At 54.7% G+C, this 16,261-nt stretch overlaps 2 protein-coding genes across 8 annotated transcripts in view; both read right to left on the reverse strand.

Moving 5' to 3' along the window:
- LOC126928691 (uncharacterized) overlaps positions 1 to 826 on the reverse strand; it is a 238,600-nt gene extending 237,774 nt beyond the window's left edge. For all 7 annotated transcript variants that reach the window (XR_007716896.1, XR_007716894.1, XR_007716895.1 and 4 more), the window contains exon 1: positions 7 to 826. The gene's annotated coding sequence lies outside the window, so the exon portion shown is untranslated. The remainder of the gene's footprint in view (positions 1 to 6) is intronic.
- Positions 827 to 1,302: 476 nt separating this feature from the next.
- Positions 1,303 to 4,236, reverse strand: LOC126928680 (POU domain protein CF1A). Its single transcript, XM_050744292.1, has one exon. It carries the CDS (start codon positions 2,872 to 2,874, stop codon positions 1,495 to 1,497), a length of 1,380 nt encoding a protein of 459 aa, XP_050600249.1. The 5' UTR covers positions 2,875 to 4,236; the 3' UTR covers positions 1,303 to 1,494.
- Positions 4,237 to 16,261: the final 12,025 nt, after the last annotated feature.

The following is a 16,261-nucleotide window of genomic DNA, read 5'->3' on the forward strand; positions in this document are numbered from 1 at the left end:
ACTTACTCTTTATACAGAAGGGGTATTTCATTGCGAGGGGTGTTCTGCTGTCGCTAGGATTCGGCACACGTTTTCCGACACGCGTATTTTCCCCGTTTCACGCGTGTCTTGTCCCTCTTAACAAACTGCTCGTTTTTTTTTTTTTTTTCGTTTACTTTGTCGCGCCGTATCGTTCCCTCCGAGACTTTGTTTCTTCCATGCTCATTCGTTTCCACTATCGAAACCTGCTTCTCGTCCAGCGTTAACGGCAACGGGGATTTCGAAGAGGAGGACGATGACGACGGCAACGAAGAAGACGATGATGTGCGATCTTACTTAACTTACTAGCTTTATCTAGTACATTATTTACAGTCCATATTTAGTTATGTTACATCATCCGGCGGGTTTGCTTGGAACAAATCCCGCGCGAATACACCGCTCTTCGCCTCTGGCTGCGTTTCTTTCGTTTTCCTCGGTATGGTCATCCGTCCGTCGGCCCCCATTCGGGACAAGTCGCGAGGAATAGCGCGCGTTCGTCGTTCGTCGATGCACAAAAGCGTTTCTCGCACTTTCAATTATCTGTTTTCACGTCTCGGAAACGTCGCAAACAATTACAACGCGAATAACAACAACGGTCACGATGATGACAACAACGGCCTTTATCCTTGGAACGAACGAACGAGCAAACAGACGGACGGATCGAACCAACCGTAGACGAGAAATACTGCGCACTTTCGACACCGGGATATCGCGCGGTTGAATAACGCCGAGAAAAACAAGAGGACGATCGCGGCCGCGAGACCTTCGTTCCTTCCAGATCGAAACGAACAGAGAAGAGAGAGTCAATTCGATCGATGAATTTTCCTGTAGCGAAGGCTCGTGACGACGATGGTTACTGCTGCTGCTGCTGCTGCTGCTGCTGCTGCTGTTGCTGCTGCTGTTGTTGCTGCTGCTGTTGTTGCTGCTGCTGCTGCTGCTGCTGTTGTTGTTGTCGTTGTTGTAGTTGTTATTGTTGTTGTTGCTGTTGTTGTTGTCGTTCTGATTGTAGTTGTTGTTGGTGCTGGTGTTGATGGTGCAGCTACGGCGACGGCGAAGACGATATTGGCGTTATCCCTGAGATTCTTAGCCGATCGGCGATTATCGAGAGCGTTTGGGTGGGCGCGATTCGAATCGCGCCGAAAAAAGCCTCCCCGTTGGCTGGCTTCTGACTCGGCCTCGTTGTACCCCGTTGAACCTCGTCGAAGAGACGGAGGAAAGCCTGGCAGGGGTGGCGCGATTACGACGGCGACGCTACTAGCGAGCTCGACTAGGAGCGAAAACGCATCGCGGCTGTGGCACGCGAAGAAGATCGTTGACTGGCCACAGCTACTACGAGGTGGTGGAGTAGCTGCCGGTGCGCGCCTGCAGGTAATGATGATAGAACGGAGGGAGCGTCTCCGGCGGCGAGGAAGCCGGATTGTTCGCCGAGTTTTGAGAAGTTATCGAAAGGCCCAACGGGGGAGGCCCGGGCGAACGCTAGTGAGCCGCCAACGAGTGCGCCGTCAGACCCTGAGGGCTGAGCATCGGCGGACTGTGGCTGTGGCCCATCGGCGATCCGTGAAGATGATCCTGCGGATGATACGCCTGGTGAAGACTAGGCTGACTCTGGTGTCCGGGCGGCACGCCCTCTATGATTCCGTCGCCGAGCGTGTTCGGCGGTGTCATCCTCTTCTCCTTTTGCCGTCGGTTACAGAACCACACCCTGACCACTTCTTTCTCCAGTTGAAGGTTGTCCGCGAGCGTGGTGATCTCCTGCGCGGACGGTTTCGGCTGTTTGTGGAAGTGTTGCTCGAGCGCGCCCTTCACCGACACCTCGATCGACGTTCGCTTCTTTCGTTTCCTACCCTGGGCGGCGATTTTGTCGATGCTCGTCGGCGAGCCGGTCGTCGAGTCCGCCTCCTCGAGCCACTTCTGCAGCAGCGGCTTCAACTTGCACATGTTCTTGAAGCTCAGCTGAAGAGCCTCGAACCTGCATATCGTCGTCTGCGAGAAGACGTTGCCGTAGAGAGTACCGAGCGCGAGACCGACGTCCGCCTGGGTGAAGCCCAGCTTGATGCGCCGCTGTTTGAACTGTCTGGCGAACGCCTCGAGGTCGTCCGATGTCGGTGTGTCCTCCTCTCCGGCGCTCTGATCCCTGTCGTGCGGGTGGCCGGGATGCAGCGCGTGGCCGACCGGCGACCCGGGATCCCTCAAGTTCGGATGTAAACCGGCGGTCTGGTGATTGTGAAGCTGAGGATGGTGTTGATGCGGATGCGGATGCAGCATACCGTTCATCGCGGCATGGTACTGTTGAAGGGTAGTGGGCGAGGCCGCGCCACCGCTCGGATTGTAATGGGCCGACGGGACGACGGGCGCGTGCCAAGAATGCGGCGAGGCCATTCCGGGCGATTGGTGAGGACCGCCGCGATGCGGATGCATCGACTGGTCGTTGGCGGCCGCGGCAGCCGCTGCCGCGGTAGCGGCCGCTGCCGCGAGCGGCTTCACGTCGAGTCCAGCGGCGTTCGCCTGGTGCGGATGATGGTGCGGATGATGACTGGTGTGGTGCATGCCCATCGAGGCCGCCCAGTGATCGCTGCTCGGTTGCAGGCTCACCCAGGGATTCGCCGACGAGAGGCTCGCCGTCGGATGCGACAATCCGTTCGGCGACGGCGACGATGTCACCTGATGATGGTGATGATGGTGGTGATGATGCTGCGGCGCCGGCATGTACTTCATCTCCCCGGCATCGGCGGCGCTACGAGGCGAGCCCGAGGAGTAGCCACCTACGGCGATGTTCATCCCGATCGCTGTACCCGAACCACCATCCAGCTCGGACGACACTGCGCTACTAATAGGCATGTACGTGGTAGCGGCCATCTACTTCCCCTCGTGCAGAGGTTTCGCCTCTCCTTTCTTCTTCCTTCTTTCCTTTCTGTCTTCCCGATTTTTCTTTCTATTCTTCCTATATTTCCCGTCTTTTCTATCCTCTTGCCGCCTTCGCTCGCTGTCAGCCTTCGGGCTGCCCTTACAGGGCACCCTCGCCTCCTTCCTTTCCTTTCTTCGCTTCCGTCGACGTACCTCGTCGTTCTATCGTCCCTCTGTTTCTCCTCTCTTTCGTCCGTTTTCGCCCATGCAACTCGTTCCGTCGTCCTTCTTCTCCCCGGTTGTTGGCTTACCGTCGACGGCTGTGTCTCGCGTAAGATATCCTGCCACGCTGCGATATCCTCGGTTCACCGACGATGTGCGTACGATCGCGCAAAGTCTCGCGCAAAAATCTCGCACAAACGCTCGACGTGGATCGTGGAACGGAACGCGGCACACAGATCGCGAATTCCTGCCTCGAGGCAAGATCGTTTCCTCTTCGTCCGACTCGATCGACGATCACCTATCACACGCAGCTAGCGCACAGTCCATGGTTCGCGACTACGCACCAAATCCCGAATAACAGGCATCGTCGAACTCACGAACCATTCGTCCATAGTTTTCCGCGAGATGGATGCGCGCTCGAAACGATCGAGATCCGATCTTCACGCGGACAATATCGATTCCTCCGGGGAGGAACCCCGCGCGGATACGTTGCTTTCACCACCGTGCGCAAAGGCGTACAGCTCCGCTCTGTGACTCTTGGTTCGCAACTGCACAAAACCCGAAGAAAGGCACACCGTCGTATCGCGTCGTGTCGTGTCGTACGGCGTCGCGTCCTTTCGACGAGTACGTGGTAGTACTGCGACAGGCGACTCGAGGCGACACGGAGAAATATCACTCGCGTTCCGCTTGCGATCACTGAACGCCGTGACGCGTTATCATCGCGATCGGTCGAAAGACGGCGACTAAACGGCACGGGCCGACGACACTCGCGACAGAAGTCGATGGGCCGATGATACTCGCTCGGTGAACTCGCGGTGGCCCGTTGATTCGCGAAGACGGGAGGACGAGTGGTGTATGTCGCGGACGAGCACGATCACGGTAGGAGAGTTAAAGTCGATGCACGGCGCGGTGTCTTGGGTTGCGCGCGCGTGTGTTTTCCTCGCGCGATGTCTCTCTATCTGTGTCGGTGTGTGTGCGTGTGTGAGCGCGCGCGCGCCAGAGGAGAGACGACAACGGCTCGGAAAGATCTCGCTCGGGCTCTCTCATGCGTTATGCATGTCGTAGCTGAGAGCGACTGACTGCCTCGCCTCGCAGCTCGCTCGAGGTTCCCGAGGCTCCCGGAGCGCTCGGTGGAACCGAGTCATGCGCGCCACCGTCCTGCACATCCCCACCGAACCCTGCCGCTCGCTCTACCATTGGCCCCGGTCGCAAGGTGGCCGTCGACGAACGTCACCGTCGGGCGGAACCTGGACCGACCGCGCCTCCGAGGCAGCCTACGCACCCCAGGCGCCACGGCTCTCACCCCGGCTCACCCCTCGTCCCTCCGTCCATACTATCAGCCTTCCTACGACCAGCGCCGCCGCCACCGCCGCCACCGCCGCCGCCGCCGAGCTTCAAGAGCCACCGCTCTCGACTACCTTCGCTAGCCGACGTTCACGCAGCAACCGCCGACGCCACCGCCGACGACACCGCCGACGCCGCTGCCGCTACACAACCGTTCAACGTCTACCGACCTACGAACACCAAACCGCCGGACTTTTCCTTTTCCACGCCGTGTAAAACCGTCTCTGCTCGCATCCTCGACGACCGACTCTTTCTTTCTCGTTTCACTCTCCTAGCCTTCGCGCTATTCCTGCCCTTTTTCCTTCGTTCTTTCTCTCCGTTTTCTTTCTCTTCGTTTGCCGTCTCTGCAAACGCGATTCGCCAAAGTCCAAAAACGAAACGCAACAGGTTCTCAATGTCGATATCGATACCACGGCCAACGCCGTTTCCGCTCGGTCGTCGGAGTCTTCTTCGGGTGACGATGGAACCGCACGCACCAGCTCGTTTCTCGCGTTCGCGAAACACACGGTGCAACAGGTGCAGTGGACGAACGTCGGCAACGATCGCACCGCGACCCTCTCCTTCCGGACGCCGTATCCTCGTAGACGCGACGAGAAGCTACGCGTCTAACGAAATCGCGTCGAACGAAAACGCAACGTCGTACGCAACAGGTCCCCGGGTGGACGGGTGGAGAGGCAGGGGCGTAATTAATTAGGGCCCCAAGGGGGGGGGTGGGACGTATCGATAGAAAGGTCGGAATAAAAAAGTCTGTTTCGCCGGGTGCGAATCAACGGCGTACGTCGAGCGACCGAGCTACAGGACGAAAGAGAGAAAGAGAGGGGGAAGGTGGTTTAGTACATTTAAATGAGAGCCACAGGTAGCAGCATTATGCAGTACGTGCCAGCCACCCCTCGGGAGGGGTGAGTTAGATCATCGCGCGCCCGAGATCTGCCTGTGTCGTACCGTTTCGACTATCCAGCTGGCTTCGCGCCTTCGCACCTGTGGCCCTCGTCGTACGAGGGCACCGAACGGACCTTTCCCCGGCTTTCACCCTTTTCGTTTCACCTCGGCGATAGTTGGCATAGAATCGACGCGCGGATCGCCGCACGGGCGTTCGCTCGCACACCGAGCCGCAACTCGCGTCCACCGTAAGCACGCACGTCCTCGGGCTAACGGCGCGTCGTAATATCGACTGACATCGCGGAAGAGTGCGAGCGGCAACCACCGACACACGGGGATGCCTGTCGTGATTCCCTCGCTAAGTATAGCCGAGCTCCTACCGAACCTAGGAATTTCGAGCGCACCACCGATGCCAATTATCCTCGGCTCTGTCATTTACGCGGCCCGTTATTATACGCCGCCGAGGCCTCTTTCACTGGAATTACGAGCATTTTAACGCAGGCCCGCCATTATCGCTTCTTTGCCAACTTTATTACACGCGCGATCGTTCCCGGTCGCGATTTTGTCCACCTTCTCGCGATTCCTCCTTCTTCGCGTTCCATCGCCACCTTCCGCCCCTCGCGTCCTTTCCGAACCGACCGTTGGCCGCTTTTAATTCGATCTCGCGTACCACCGTTCCGGCAAATTGGATCGAACGCGGCCCTGAAATATTTGCTTAGGACCCGACGGAACAGGTAGCTGGGTAGCGCGGGCTACGTGGCTGCGTGACGCAAAGGGTGAGGCGAAGCGAACGCCGCGGAACAGTCGATGCCCTTCCGCAGAGAAACGAAGACGCAGAAGGAGAACGCGGCCCGACAACGACTACGTGAAAACTCCAGGCTACCTGAACGTTTGCTTGCATAATTTAGCCGCTCTTTTCTGACCCAACGACCCTAGGGAGCGTGCCCCGACTGCACCTTGTCCCGCGCCTTTCCATCTCCGTGGGGTGCGAAAACATTGGTGAAAAACACCGGGACACGAAACGGTCCGTGCGTTACGAGCCGATCCTGTCGCAAAGCGTATCGTCGGCAAAATCCGTCCATCCGATCGCGCGCTCCCGATCTCGCACGATGAAATTTCACCGTCTCGCCGGACGGTGGAAGGGGAAAAGAGCAAAGGTTCGTTTCTTACGTTCGAGAAGACCCGGATGGCCGATGACGCGAACAAAAAATCGTGCACGCGCATATGCATGCTCGGTGTTTCGCCGTGGAAAGATCGACGCGACTCGCTGTGACGTTCTGCGAGCCAAGCGTCTACGAACGTGCGGTAGGTCGTAGGAATCGTGAAAAGAGAACGGATACTCGAACAGCCCTGCGCGTCAATGGACGACTGTAACCGGCGTAATTTGGACGGCTTTATGCCTCGAATGAATATTTTAATATTTTAATATTTTAATACGAAATACGTCGACGGGTTTTACGCCGCACCGCAGCGTTTCCTCGCGAATCCAACGTCATCGTCGAGCTGTACTTTCGGCAACCACCGGCTAGGAAAAGGAAAAGGAATCGAAGAGAGGGAAAATGTAGGACGAAGAGCGAACGAAGAGAAAAGCGGGAATTTTTAGCGGGGATGAAACGCAAACGTTGCCGGAAAGGGACGATGTTTCTTCGAAGAGAAAGGGTAGGCTGATCGGTGAAAAAGTCGTTCGATAGGTGGCAGCAGTGCACGGGCTTTTCGTTCGAAGGGGGTAGAAAAATCAGCCCTGCAACCCCTTTGCCAGTACGTTTCCCGAAGGATCCACGAACGCGAGGTGGTAACTGTGCTGCCATCGCGTGGTAGCGCGAGAAACTACATTTGCCGCGGCAACGAACCGATGGTAACGAAACGCGAGACGAATGCGGGAAACATTTTCCCGTTCGAGATAATCGCACGTGCGATTCGAAGATTCGCCGGAACCTTGCGATCGTAACGTCTGCGTCCGTGACAGCACGGGGGAGAAAAGGATGAAAAAATTCGCGTAGGCTGCTCGTTTAAACGTCAGACGAGGTGGAAATCGATGGCACGCGCGTGGAACGATGCGACCAACGCGAGGAAATGTGTCAACGATAGAGGGGAGAGAAAGACAATGGTTTTGCTTACAACCAGAGATTCGTGAGCCGAATTTCGATGATTCGAGCGACGATTCGTTCTCGAGGAATTCGGAAGACCGTTTACGTTGTTCGATATGGAGAACGCTGGTACGAAAACGCCGTCCCTCGTTGGTTCTCGTGGCGGAACGGAATTAAGGTCGCGTCGCGAGTTCCATCAGAGCCACCGAGCAAACTTCCATCGAGCCAACTACCGTCGGCGATCCTCGACCGAAGATCGAGCGACACCCGCCAAGTACGCGAATTTTCGTCCTACGTCGATCCCACGGACGAACGAAGAGAAGGCGATGCGACTATCGGCGACGTTACGAGATTTCGCTGCGATGGAAAACGCGTGGAAAGAGAGGAGAAAGGACGACGCGGAAAAAAACGATCTCGGCCAAAGGAGTAGGGACGAAAACGCGAAGCGTTGTTTCGTGCGAGGCGAGCCCGCGGGCTGGTTGCCCGGTTTCGGCCTCCTCGTCGCTCTACCGTCGCAGAGCGGAACCGCAGCAAGGGCCGAAAGTTTCGCGAGATAACGATCGAAGCCTGAAATATGCACCACGCCAATTTGCCGATCAAAATTATTATTAAGAGGTACCTCTGGCGAAGGGGCCGGCGAGAGGTCGGGGAGATGGAACGCCCTACCACCGTCGCCGTCGTACCGAACTGGCGCGGCGGCTCCTTCTCCTTTTGCACCGTCGGCTCGTAATATTCGACGTGCGAAAATCGAAAAAACCAGAGAGGCAACGCGATAAAAGGTAAATAGGTCGGTATCGGACACCGTAACGTCGTCCCAGTCGGGTGCAGAGAGAAGAGCGAGACGCTGGCAGTACGCCGCTAGAGTCTGTCTTCTATCCGCGTATCCCTCGCGAAACGTATCGTAAACCTTCGAAGGAGGTCGTGTGGCGGCACTCGACCTCGGAAATTTCCAACGGTTTCGCGGCACAAAGCGCTTTATCTTAAGAGCGCTATGCCGACGAGCCGTAGGTGTCATCGATATCCCTACGGCTCCTTCGCCGAATTTTCGGCAGACCGCACACGCGGCAGTCGTCGCGGACTTCTAACGAACGCGCGCGATATCGATGGCCAACAAAGAAAAGAATCGGCGTGGCTTTCGAATCGAAGAGATTCTGTCTGTCTCAGCTGCGAAAAGCGAAGGATTACGCGAAACGAGCGCTCGACTTCCTATAACCCGCGTCAAGCATTGATCGTTGATCGTTGTTAATTGTTGTTTGTTGTTAGTCGTTATCGGACGTCAGTTGTTACAAAATTAATAAACGTTTTTGTCGAAACACCTGAGCATTCCTTCTACACCTATCACGACATACCGCTTCGGTCGAAAGAAGAAAAAAGGGGATGCAGCGAGGAAAGACGGATGCCCGCAGAAAGGGGAGAAACCAAGGAGCACCGAGCGAGAAGGGAAAGAAGAGGCGCGCGCGCGCGCGCGCGCTCGGTGTAAAGCGAAACAGAGACCGAGAGACTGCAGGCTAAGCCTGTAATCACGAGATTGCCAGGAGCTACTGCAGCTGATTGTTATCTTGTATCTACACCCACCACTTTATCGCCGGCCATCTTATTACCCTGGACATATTGACGTCACGCACGTACACGAAGGAGGATATCCTCCTACCTCGTTCCTCGCAACACTCGTTCGTCGTACATCCCTGTCGGGGGTGAAACGGCAAACGGCAAACGGCCTCGCGTTCGATTCGAAACCCGCTGGCCGACGGCCATCGGGCATCCGTGGTCGCGCGCGTCCATCCCTCCTGGATACGCGATCGGTTCTCTGCCCATCGGTTATCCTTAGTCGCGATATTATTAAACCTGTCGTCGGTGATAACGCGGGCTAACCCGCGCTCGCCCCGGTATCTTACGCTTGGCCAATTAAACGATTTATCGAGACGAGGCGACGTTACGCGATAGCTATGGTGAACGCGGCCGAGGTAGTTATTATCAATGGAATCGCACGAATTCAGTGCGTCGCGAACCTCGTCTTTTTCCACCTCTTGGCTACGCACCTCCGCGCGCGGTCCATCCAAGGAATGTCCTTGATCGCGTGGAAGAAGAAGGACGAACGTGATCGCGGCAACTAATCATAGCCGTTGCAACGATAAATTAAACGATCGCGAGTCCGTTATTATTGTTCGATCGTTTAGCCAAAGTTTATCGCCGTTCGATTAGCCACTCTCCTTCCACGAGATTTTCTTCCGGTCCTCGAGCTGGTCGCCGTACCGCGCGGAAAATAGAAACACGAACACCAAGAACGAGCGAGTCGGCGTTACGCATCCCCTAGGCATCGGCGTTTCATCGTGAACGTGTACACGTGTATTCTGCCGTCGAATCGTACAGGACGTAACACTTTCGATCGACTATTCCACACGAAGGGATACGGATGCCGAGAAGCGGAAGAAACGCTGCGAGCGTTTCCAACGATCGACGTTTCGATCGAGTAATCTCGAGGCATTAATCGATCGTGAGTTACGTCGTGCTTTTAAATTAATCTCCCGCTGTTCTCGTTGCAATCTTTTTTCCACGCCGAACACGCGAGAGAAGGTGATCCCGAACGGACGGAAAAACGCAAAGAGCGAACAAAGTCGGAGCACTCGAGCGCCTTCTCCTTCGCCTTCGCCTTCGCTTTCGCCGTCAACCACGTATTTACGACGGCATGGCCGCGGGTACGAGTCGGCTACGAGCCACACAGAGGTATACGGAGGCCAATCGTAGATCGAACCGAACGAGTACGCGTGCATTACACGTTAATAACGTTGATCGTCTGGTGGACTTCCGCGAGTCGACCGGTCGTTTTACGTACCGCGTTACGCGTTAAGCTGCGCCCGCGAGATACGAATGGATCGGAAAAACGATCAGATCGTAATCTGTCTGGCCGACCGGCTGTATCTCGCTACGCGTGTTCCAACGATTCCCGGTCGAGTTAGTTTTTCCAAGTATAGTCCGCGAGACCACGGACCGATGATTTAGATAGCATCTTGTTGGATAAACGACACCGTCGTCTCCTCCCTTTTACCATCGGCTCGCGTTATCGTTTTTATCGTCGCATCGTACCGACTCGCACCCGTATTCGCATCCCGTAGCCACGAAAACTAGCCAGCTAGCTGGAAGAACTCCTAGAACGCGATCGACGATCGGGAGGTGGTTACCGCGTGAAAGAGGCAGGAACGACGCGGCTACACGAGCCATGACTCTCGTAAGATCGTGCGTGCATCGCGTAGGTGGACAGGGGACAAAGCGAGCGTACACGACACACCATGAGAACGCGATCCTACGATGAGAATACGAAATCGCGGCCAAACACGCGCGATTAAACGGTTCGAGCTTAATCGGGTCGCGTCCGTACGTCTAATCGAATATCGTCGATTTCGTGACTAGTCCGAGCGGCTGCGACGACCGAACACGGAGAAGAAAAGGAGATTTCTGGCAAGGCGTAGAGGGTCGGTGGCTGACGGATGAGAAAGAAGCGAAGAGAAAGAGTGGGAAAGAAGAAGCAGCGAATGGCCGAGAGACGAGGGCGGAAAGAAGGAATTCACGAACTACAAAATGCAATTATCGGCATTTGTCCGCGGGGTATCACGATCCGTCGAGGCTGTACCTGCCTTCGAGTGGGTGGCGAAGCTTCTGTACCGGGTGTGTAATCTATCGTCGACGAAACCTGTGATTTCCTATCTAGCTGCGTATCGAGTTTACCCGGGTGTCGCGACGCGTTCCTCGCCGCTCCGATAACCTCGCAACCGTGAAACTTCGTCGCGTTTGAACGGTATTGCCGTGTTTCGAATAGGAACTCGCGGACACTCCGACTACGACGATGAAACGAGTCGGAGAACCGTTTTAGCCGAGTGTGGCGTCCGAATCGAACGAATCGTCGATTACCAGTTTCCGTTAGATAGTCGAGGTTAACGACGCGACGACCAGATCGAAGCTCGTTTCGTTCGTGAAAAAATGAAAGAAAGCCAGCCAACGAGTTTCGGTCGATTACCTTCGAGTAACGAGCCGCTTCTCCTCTAATCGTAATCGTGCGACGATTCCCTGTTGCGAAATCCTCTTAATAACCTGGCTTGGTGCTCACGACGGCCGATCGTGCCACTGAAACCGCCAACGACGACAACTCGATTTTAAATTGCGAGTGCACTGGCCAGGTAGAGGCCGAGAATTAACCCGGCCGACTACCACCTAATAGGAACTAATTCGAGACGAATCACCTGACGAGAATTATGGCGGCGAAAGAATTTAGGATTAATAATTTAGCACGTCGCGAGCTGCATGCCGAGTGGTTCGCTCGTCTCTATACACGGTGCGGCGTCCAAACTCGTTCGCGCAAACGACCGTCGCGTCGTGTCGCCGACTCCGACAGAAACAATCTGTTAATCGGACGTTTCCCGTCGAACGGAACGGCGCGAGATCTTTGGAAAGAACCGCGCAACAGGTAGCCGACGGCAGGACAACTTTGACCGATTTTCGCTTTCCTTCCAGTCGATCGTCTTTATCCGACGATCTGACGAGAAAGAAGGCGAAGCAGTCGTTGCATCGCGTTACGAATTACGTAAAAGACTGGGAAACGGCGAACGAAACGGTATAATTATTTCTCGAGCGTTTCGATCGGAATAATCTTGCGAGAGAATTCGACGAAGAGAACGCGTTAACGAGATTTTTCGACGCGAGACACCCCGTATAGGAGGAGCAACTTAGGTACGAAGCCCGGTAGCCCAGGGCCATAAGGTCGGCCCACCTCTACACCCTCACCTACACGCATTCAACGGCAATGGAAAACGAACAGGAGGAGAGGACGACGAGCAGCGGCGAAAGAGAGAGAAGGACCGAGACGAAGCCGAAGAAGGAAAGGACGAAAAACGGACAAGAAGCGATGGTAAAAGAACAAGGGAAGAAGGAACACGGACAACCACGCGGAAAAGAGAGGAAGAGGGAAGCCGAGAGATCGAGCACATGCGACTCTGCAACTTACACACGCTCTATACTTTGGGTCTACGTGGTATCTGTATCTCAATTCTGACGCCACACGAAGAGGTGACCGCGAGAGGAAAAGGGACGGACGAAAGGCTAAAGGAGAAGAGGAAGAAGAAGAAGAAATCGCTCGGTAGGCAGAAGAAGAGAGGGACGGAAAGACCGAGCGGGTCCCTGCGTTGTGTCGGAGCTGACTCCGTAATTTTCTAATTATATACTCCAAAATAATTGGTTATTATCCCCCTGGCGCACGCGGCTGTGTGTGTATGCGATGCTGTGCCGGATCGCGGATCCACGTAGCTCGAGCCTAAAGGGAATCACGAGCTCGCCACGGATCTCTTTCTCTTCTTCTACTCCTTCTTCTTCTTCTTCTCCCCCTTCTTCTTCTTCTTCTTCTTCTTCCTCCTCTCCTTCTCCTCCTGCTCCTTCGCGTTTGAATTTCTTCTCTCCCGTCGTTTCTTTTCTACCTCTCGTTTTTCGCTTTTCGATGCATGTCCTATCGATCGACGAACAACTTTGCTTCCTATTTTCCTTTCTCTCGTTGCTGTTGGTGGAACGGCGGCGTCGTCTCGCGCTACGAGGATAAAAATCAAAGCGAGCTGATTCGCTACGCGAGATCGTTTCCAAGGCAGTGCGCAATTAATCTCTTGAACTCAGCGAGAATTTCGAAGCTACTCCGGAGGAGGTAGAAGGCGTCACGCCGGATACAGGGGACGAAGGGAAGAGCGGTCCTCGACGATAAATTAGCGTCGAATTCATGAGTTTTCGTCGGTAGCAACGGTAGTCGTTGGAGGACAAAACGATAGTCATCTCCTTTCACGAAGGGTCGAAAAGATTCACGAGTAAGCGGTGCTTCACCCTAATTTGCCGGGGCATAGGCCGGGCATGCGAGCCGGGCTAGGGTATTAATAAAAACGCTGAAAAATAGCTCGCGCAATATCTGGAATCGGTTTTTCCGTTATCGATATTTTCTCCCGCGATTCGTTCACCGCGATACGCGCCACAGCCCCGAGACATTCCGCTCGTGGTTGCTGCGCCTGCTGCCATCGCTTAGTTAAATATGCGTCGATGCGACCGTGTCGATGGTTCCCTCGAGCAGCCTGCTCGAATCCCACAGATCTGACGTTTACAAGCCGATCAAACGCGTAGTTTATCGTGCAGCCGACGAGACGACGATGTTTCAGCTTGTACAAATTTCAATTCGTGCTGACTCTGATTTCCTGCTGGTCAAGGCCGGAAAGAACGTTTCTCGAGGAACGAGCCGCTTCGTCGTTTAACTTTCCTCTAACGTAACGAACGCCCGCTATCCTCTCTCTTTTCTTCTTTTCCTTTTTTTTTTTCTCTTCCCTCCCTTCTTTTTATCTGAGAATAGTCGCGCGATTTCCAGCACGGTAGAATCGAACAACTCGCGAAACGCATGGAACGTGTATCGACGTTGGAAAAAATCGACCGATCGAGGAATCTCGGTGTATAAAAGCGCAGGCGATAGGAAATCGAACAGACCGATAGACCGTACGATATTCACGAAGAATGCAAAAGAAACGGAAATCTCGGACCTCTGGTTTCGTCCTGTCCATCGATATTTTAGCGTTGACGAGACAGGCCGCGGAAGGATCGGTAAAAGCGATGCGACACAGAAACGGGTCATTAGTTTCGAACCGACGACGTTAGTTCGCATTAGCGCGCATTTGTTTACGCGTATCGTCTCGATCGTACGATAGATCGAGCGAGTCGTCGACAGATTCGTTCAGGCAGCCGGCTCTAAATGGAAAAATTATACCCGTTCGAAGCTCGTCCCTCGAAATTCATGAACATCTAGACAGAGATTCCGATCTTTTATACCAACGCCTGCTTGTCTCGTTCTATCCCGAAGAAACCCTATCGTCGGAGAATTCGCGACCCGACGCAATATCGTTTTTCGCGTGATTCGCGAAATTCGTGGCGATCGATCGAGAGAACGCGAAAAATAAAAGGCGAATACCAGCGACGACGGCGATAGCGTCTCGCTGGCGTACGACGAGGAGAGCGAAAAACAACGAAGCGTAATTTCGGCGCGCTCGAGAGGGCAAAATAAGTCACGGTAGAGGAAAAGAGAGGTAAATCTGAGGGAAGGAGGGGAAAGGGGTGAAAACGTCGGGTACGGTCGCGGAGGCACGGAGCCGTGGCCGATGGGTGGAAATCAAAAGGGCCGTCTGCCGGTGTCGACGGGGTTGATGCATATGGAAGCAGGAAGGCTCTCGTCAAAAGGTCGTCGAGTCGTTGGTCGTTCGAGTGTCGAAAGGTTATCTCCGTCGCGGACGCGGACACGGCTGTGTCGGACATCGAGGTCGCCCCTTTCCTAGAGACACGAAATGAAATTCAATCTTTGACTACGACGGATTTGCATACTTTCCCTGGTTCGGAAGCGCCGGCGACTGTCAACGCATAAACACGGCATTACCATAAAGGGGATCCATATCCCAGGCGAGAACGCCGATTTTTCGGGACGAACCGGTACGGTGGCATGGTCAACCGTCAACCGAGTGCCGGCAATCTATTTCTCGGACAGCCGTCGACCGATCGATCCGCGTTTCGAACCTTCCCTTCCAATGAATTTTCATTCGTCGATCTCTCGATCGATACACACGGCCAGCTCGCAGCCAAGTACCGCTCTTCGCGCTTCTCTTTTGGCGTCCACGATTTTTTATCGCCGTCTGACTAAATACCGTAGCCAAAGGTACGAATCGTTTCAACCAACGCGCGTTCTTCGAATCTTTGGAAATCGATAAACCACCGTGTAACGTGTTTCAACGGTTCGACGTCGTCCAAATACGACTGCAAAGCATCGCGAAGGAAACACGCGTTCGCAAGGTGGTATCGGATCCTGGGAATCGAATCGAAGATCGACGAGGAGACTCGCGAAACGGGAAGACGGGAGCAGAAGCGAGCAGAGGCGAGCAGAGGCGAGCAGAGCCAGGAAGAGAGGCGAGAAGAGACGAGAATCGAAGGAAACGATCGAGAAGCGGAGGAGAAAAGAGATAGGGCACCGAGAACAGAAAAAGAACGGAATCGTGGGGTCGTCGTTCCTGCGGATGATGAAGTGGCCCTCTTGTTATCCCTAAATACCACGCGCGGCTCATGAGCAAACACCGACCGCAGTGAGACTGCCCGCCGGTTAACACCGCCGGTCCCTATGGGGGCCCATAAGACCCGCGCCTTAGGGGGGCCGGAGCCCCCACTGACTTCTAGCACCCTTGTTCAACCCATTATAAACAAGGCCTGTCCGGACCCCAATGCATTATCCCGATATTCCTGGTTCAGCGCTGGATTCGGGACTCGCGCCACTCCTATCCTCCCCCTCGTTTCTGTCTTTCCGTTTCCACCTCTTCTCCCAACCGAATATCTCTGATATCATTGTGCGACCGATTCGAGAATCTCATCTCCTCTCCTCTCCTCTCCGCGAGCAGATGAAATCGATCGCTGTAAAATCTGGCGACGCGCGTTGTCCCGACATCCCGCTAGAACGTTGATTAAATAGCGTACTAATTAAATAATTTATTATCGGCCGGCTGCACACCCACGCCCAGCTGATAAACGACGGCCCATTCTTCGTGACGGGTCCGGAATGCTGACGAATCCAAATAGGAGTTTCTTCTTGGGCGTCGCGATCATTCAAAGAGAAGAAAAAAAAAATCATCGACCGTAAAATTAATGCTCAGCCAACGGTCCACGTCAAACATGCCACAGTCCCGGGGCATGCGCTCCTTTCTTCCAAGAAAACCGCGAGAACGTTTTCATCGAATCACGGCACAACGCAAAGAGTATTTCGTTCTTCTTCTATTCTTCGATCTGTTCCGGCGTTCATCCTGCCTTGCACTTATCGGCCAGATGCT

This window comes from Bombus affinis, chromosome 2 (assembly GCF_024516045.1).
Source record: "Bombus affinis isolate iyBomAffi1 chromosome 2, iyBomAffi1.2, whole genome shotgun sequence".
NCBI lineage: Eukaryota > Metazoa > Arthropoda > Insecta > Hymenoptera > Apidae > Bombus > Bombus affinis.

What these genes read in the sequence shown, in the direction of transcription:
- LOC126928680 (XM_050744292.1), bottom strand. Translation starts at nt 2,874, where the DNA reads ATGGCCGCTACCACGTACATGCCTATTAGTAGCGCAGTGTCGTCCGAG.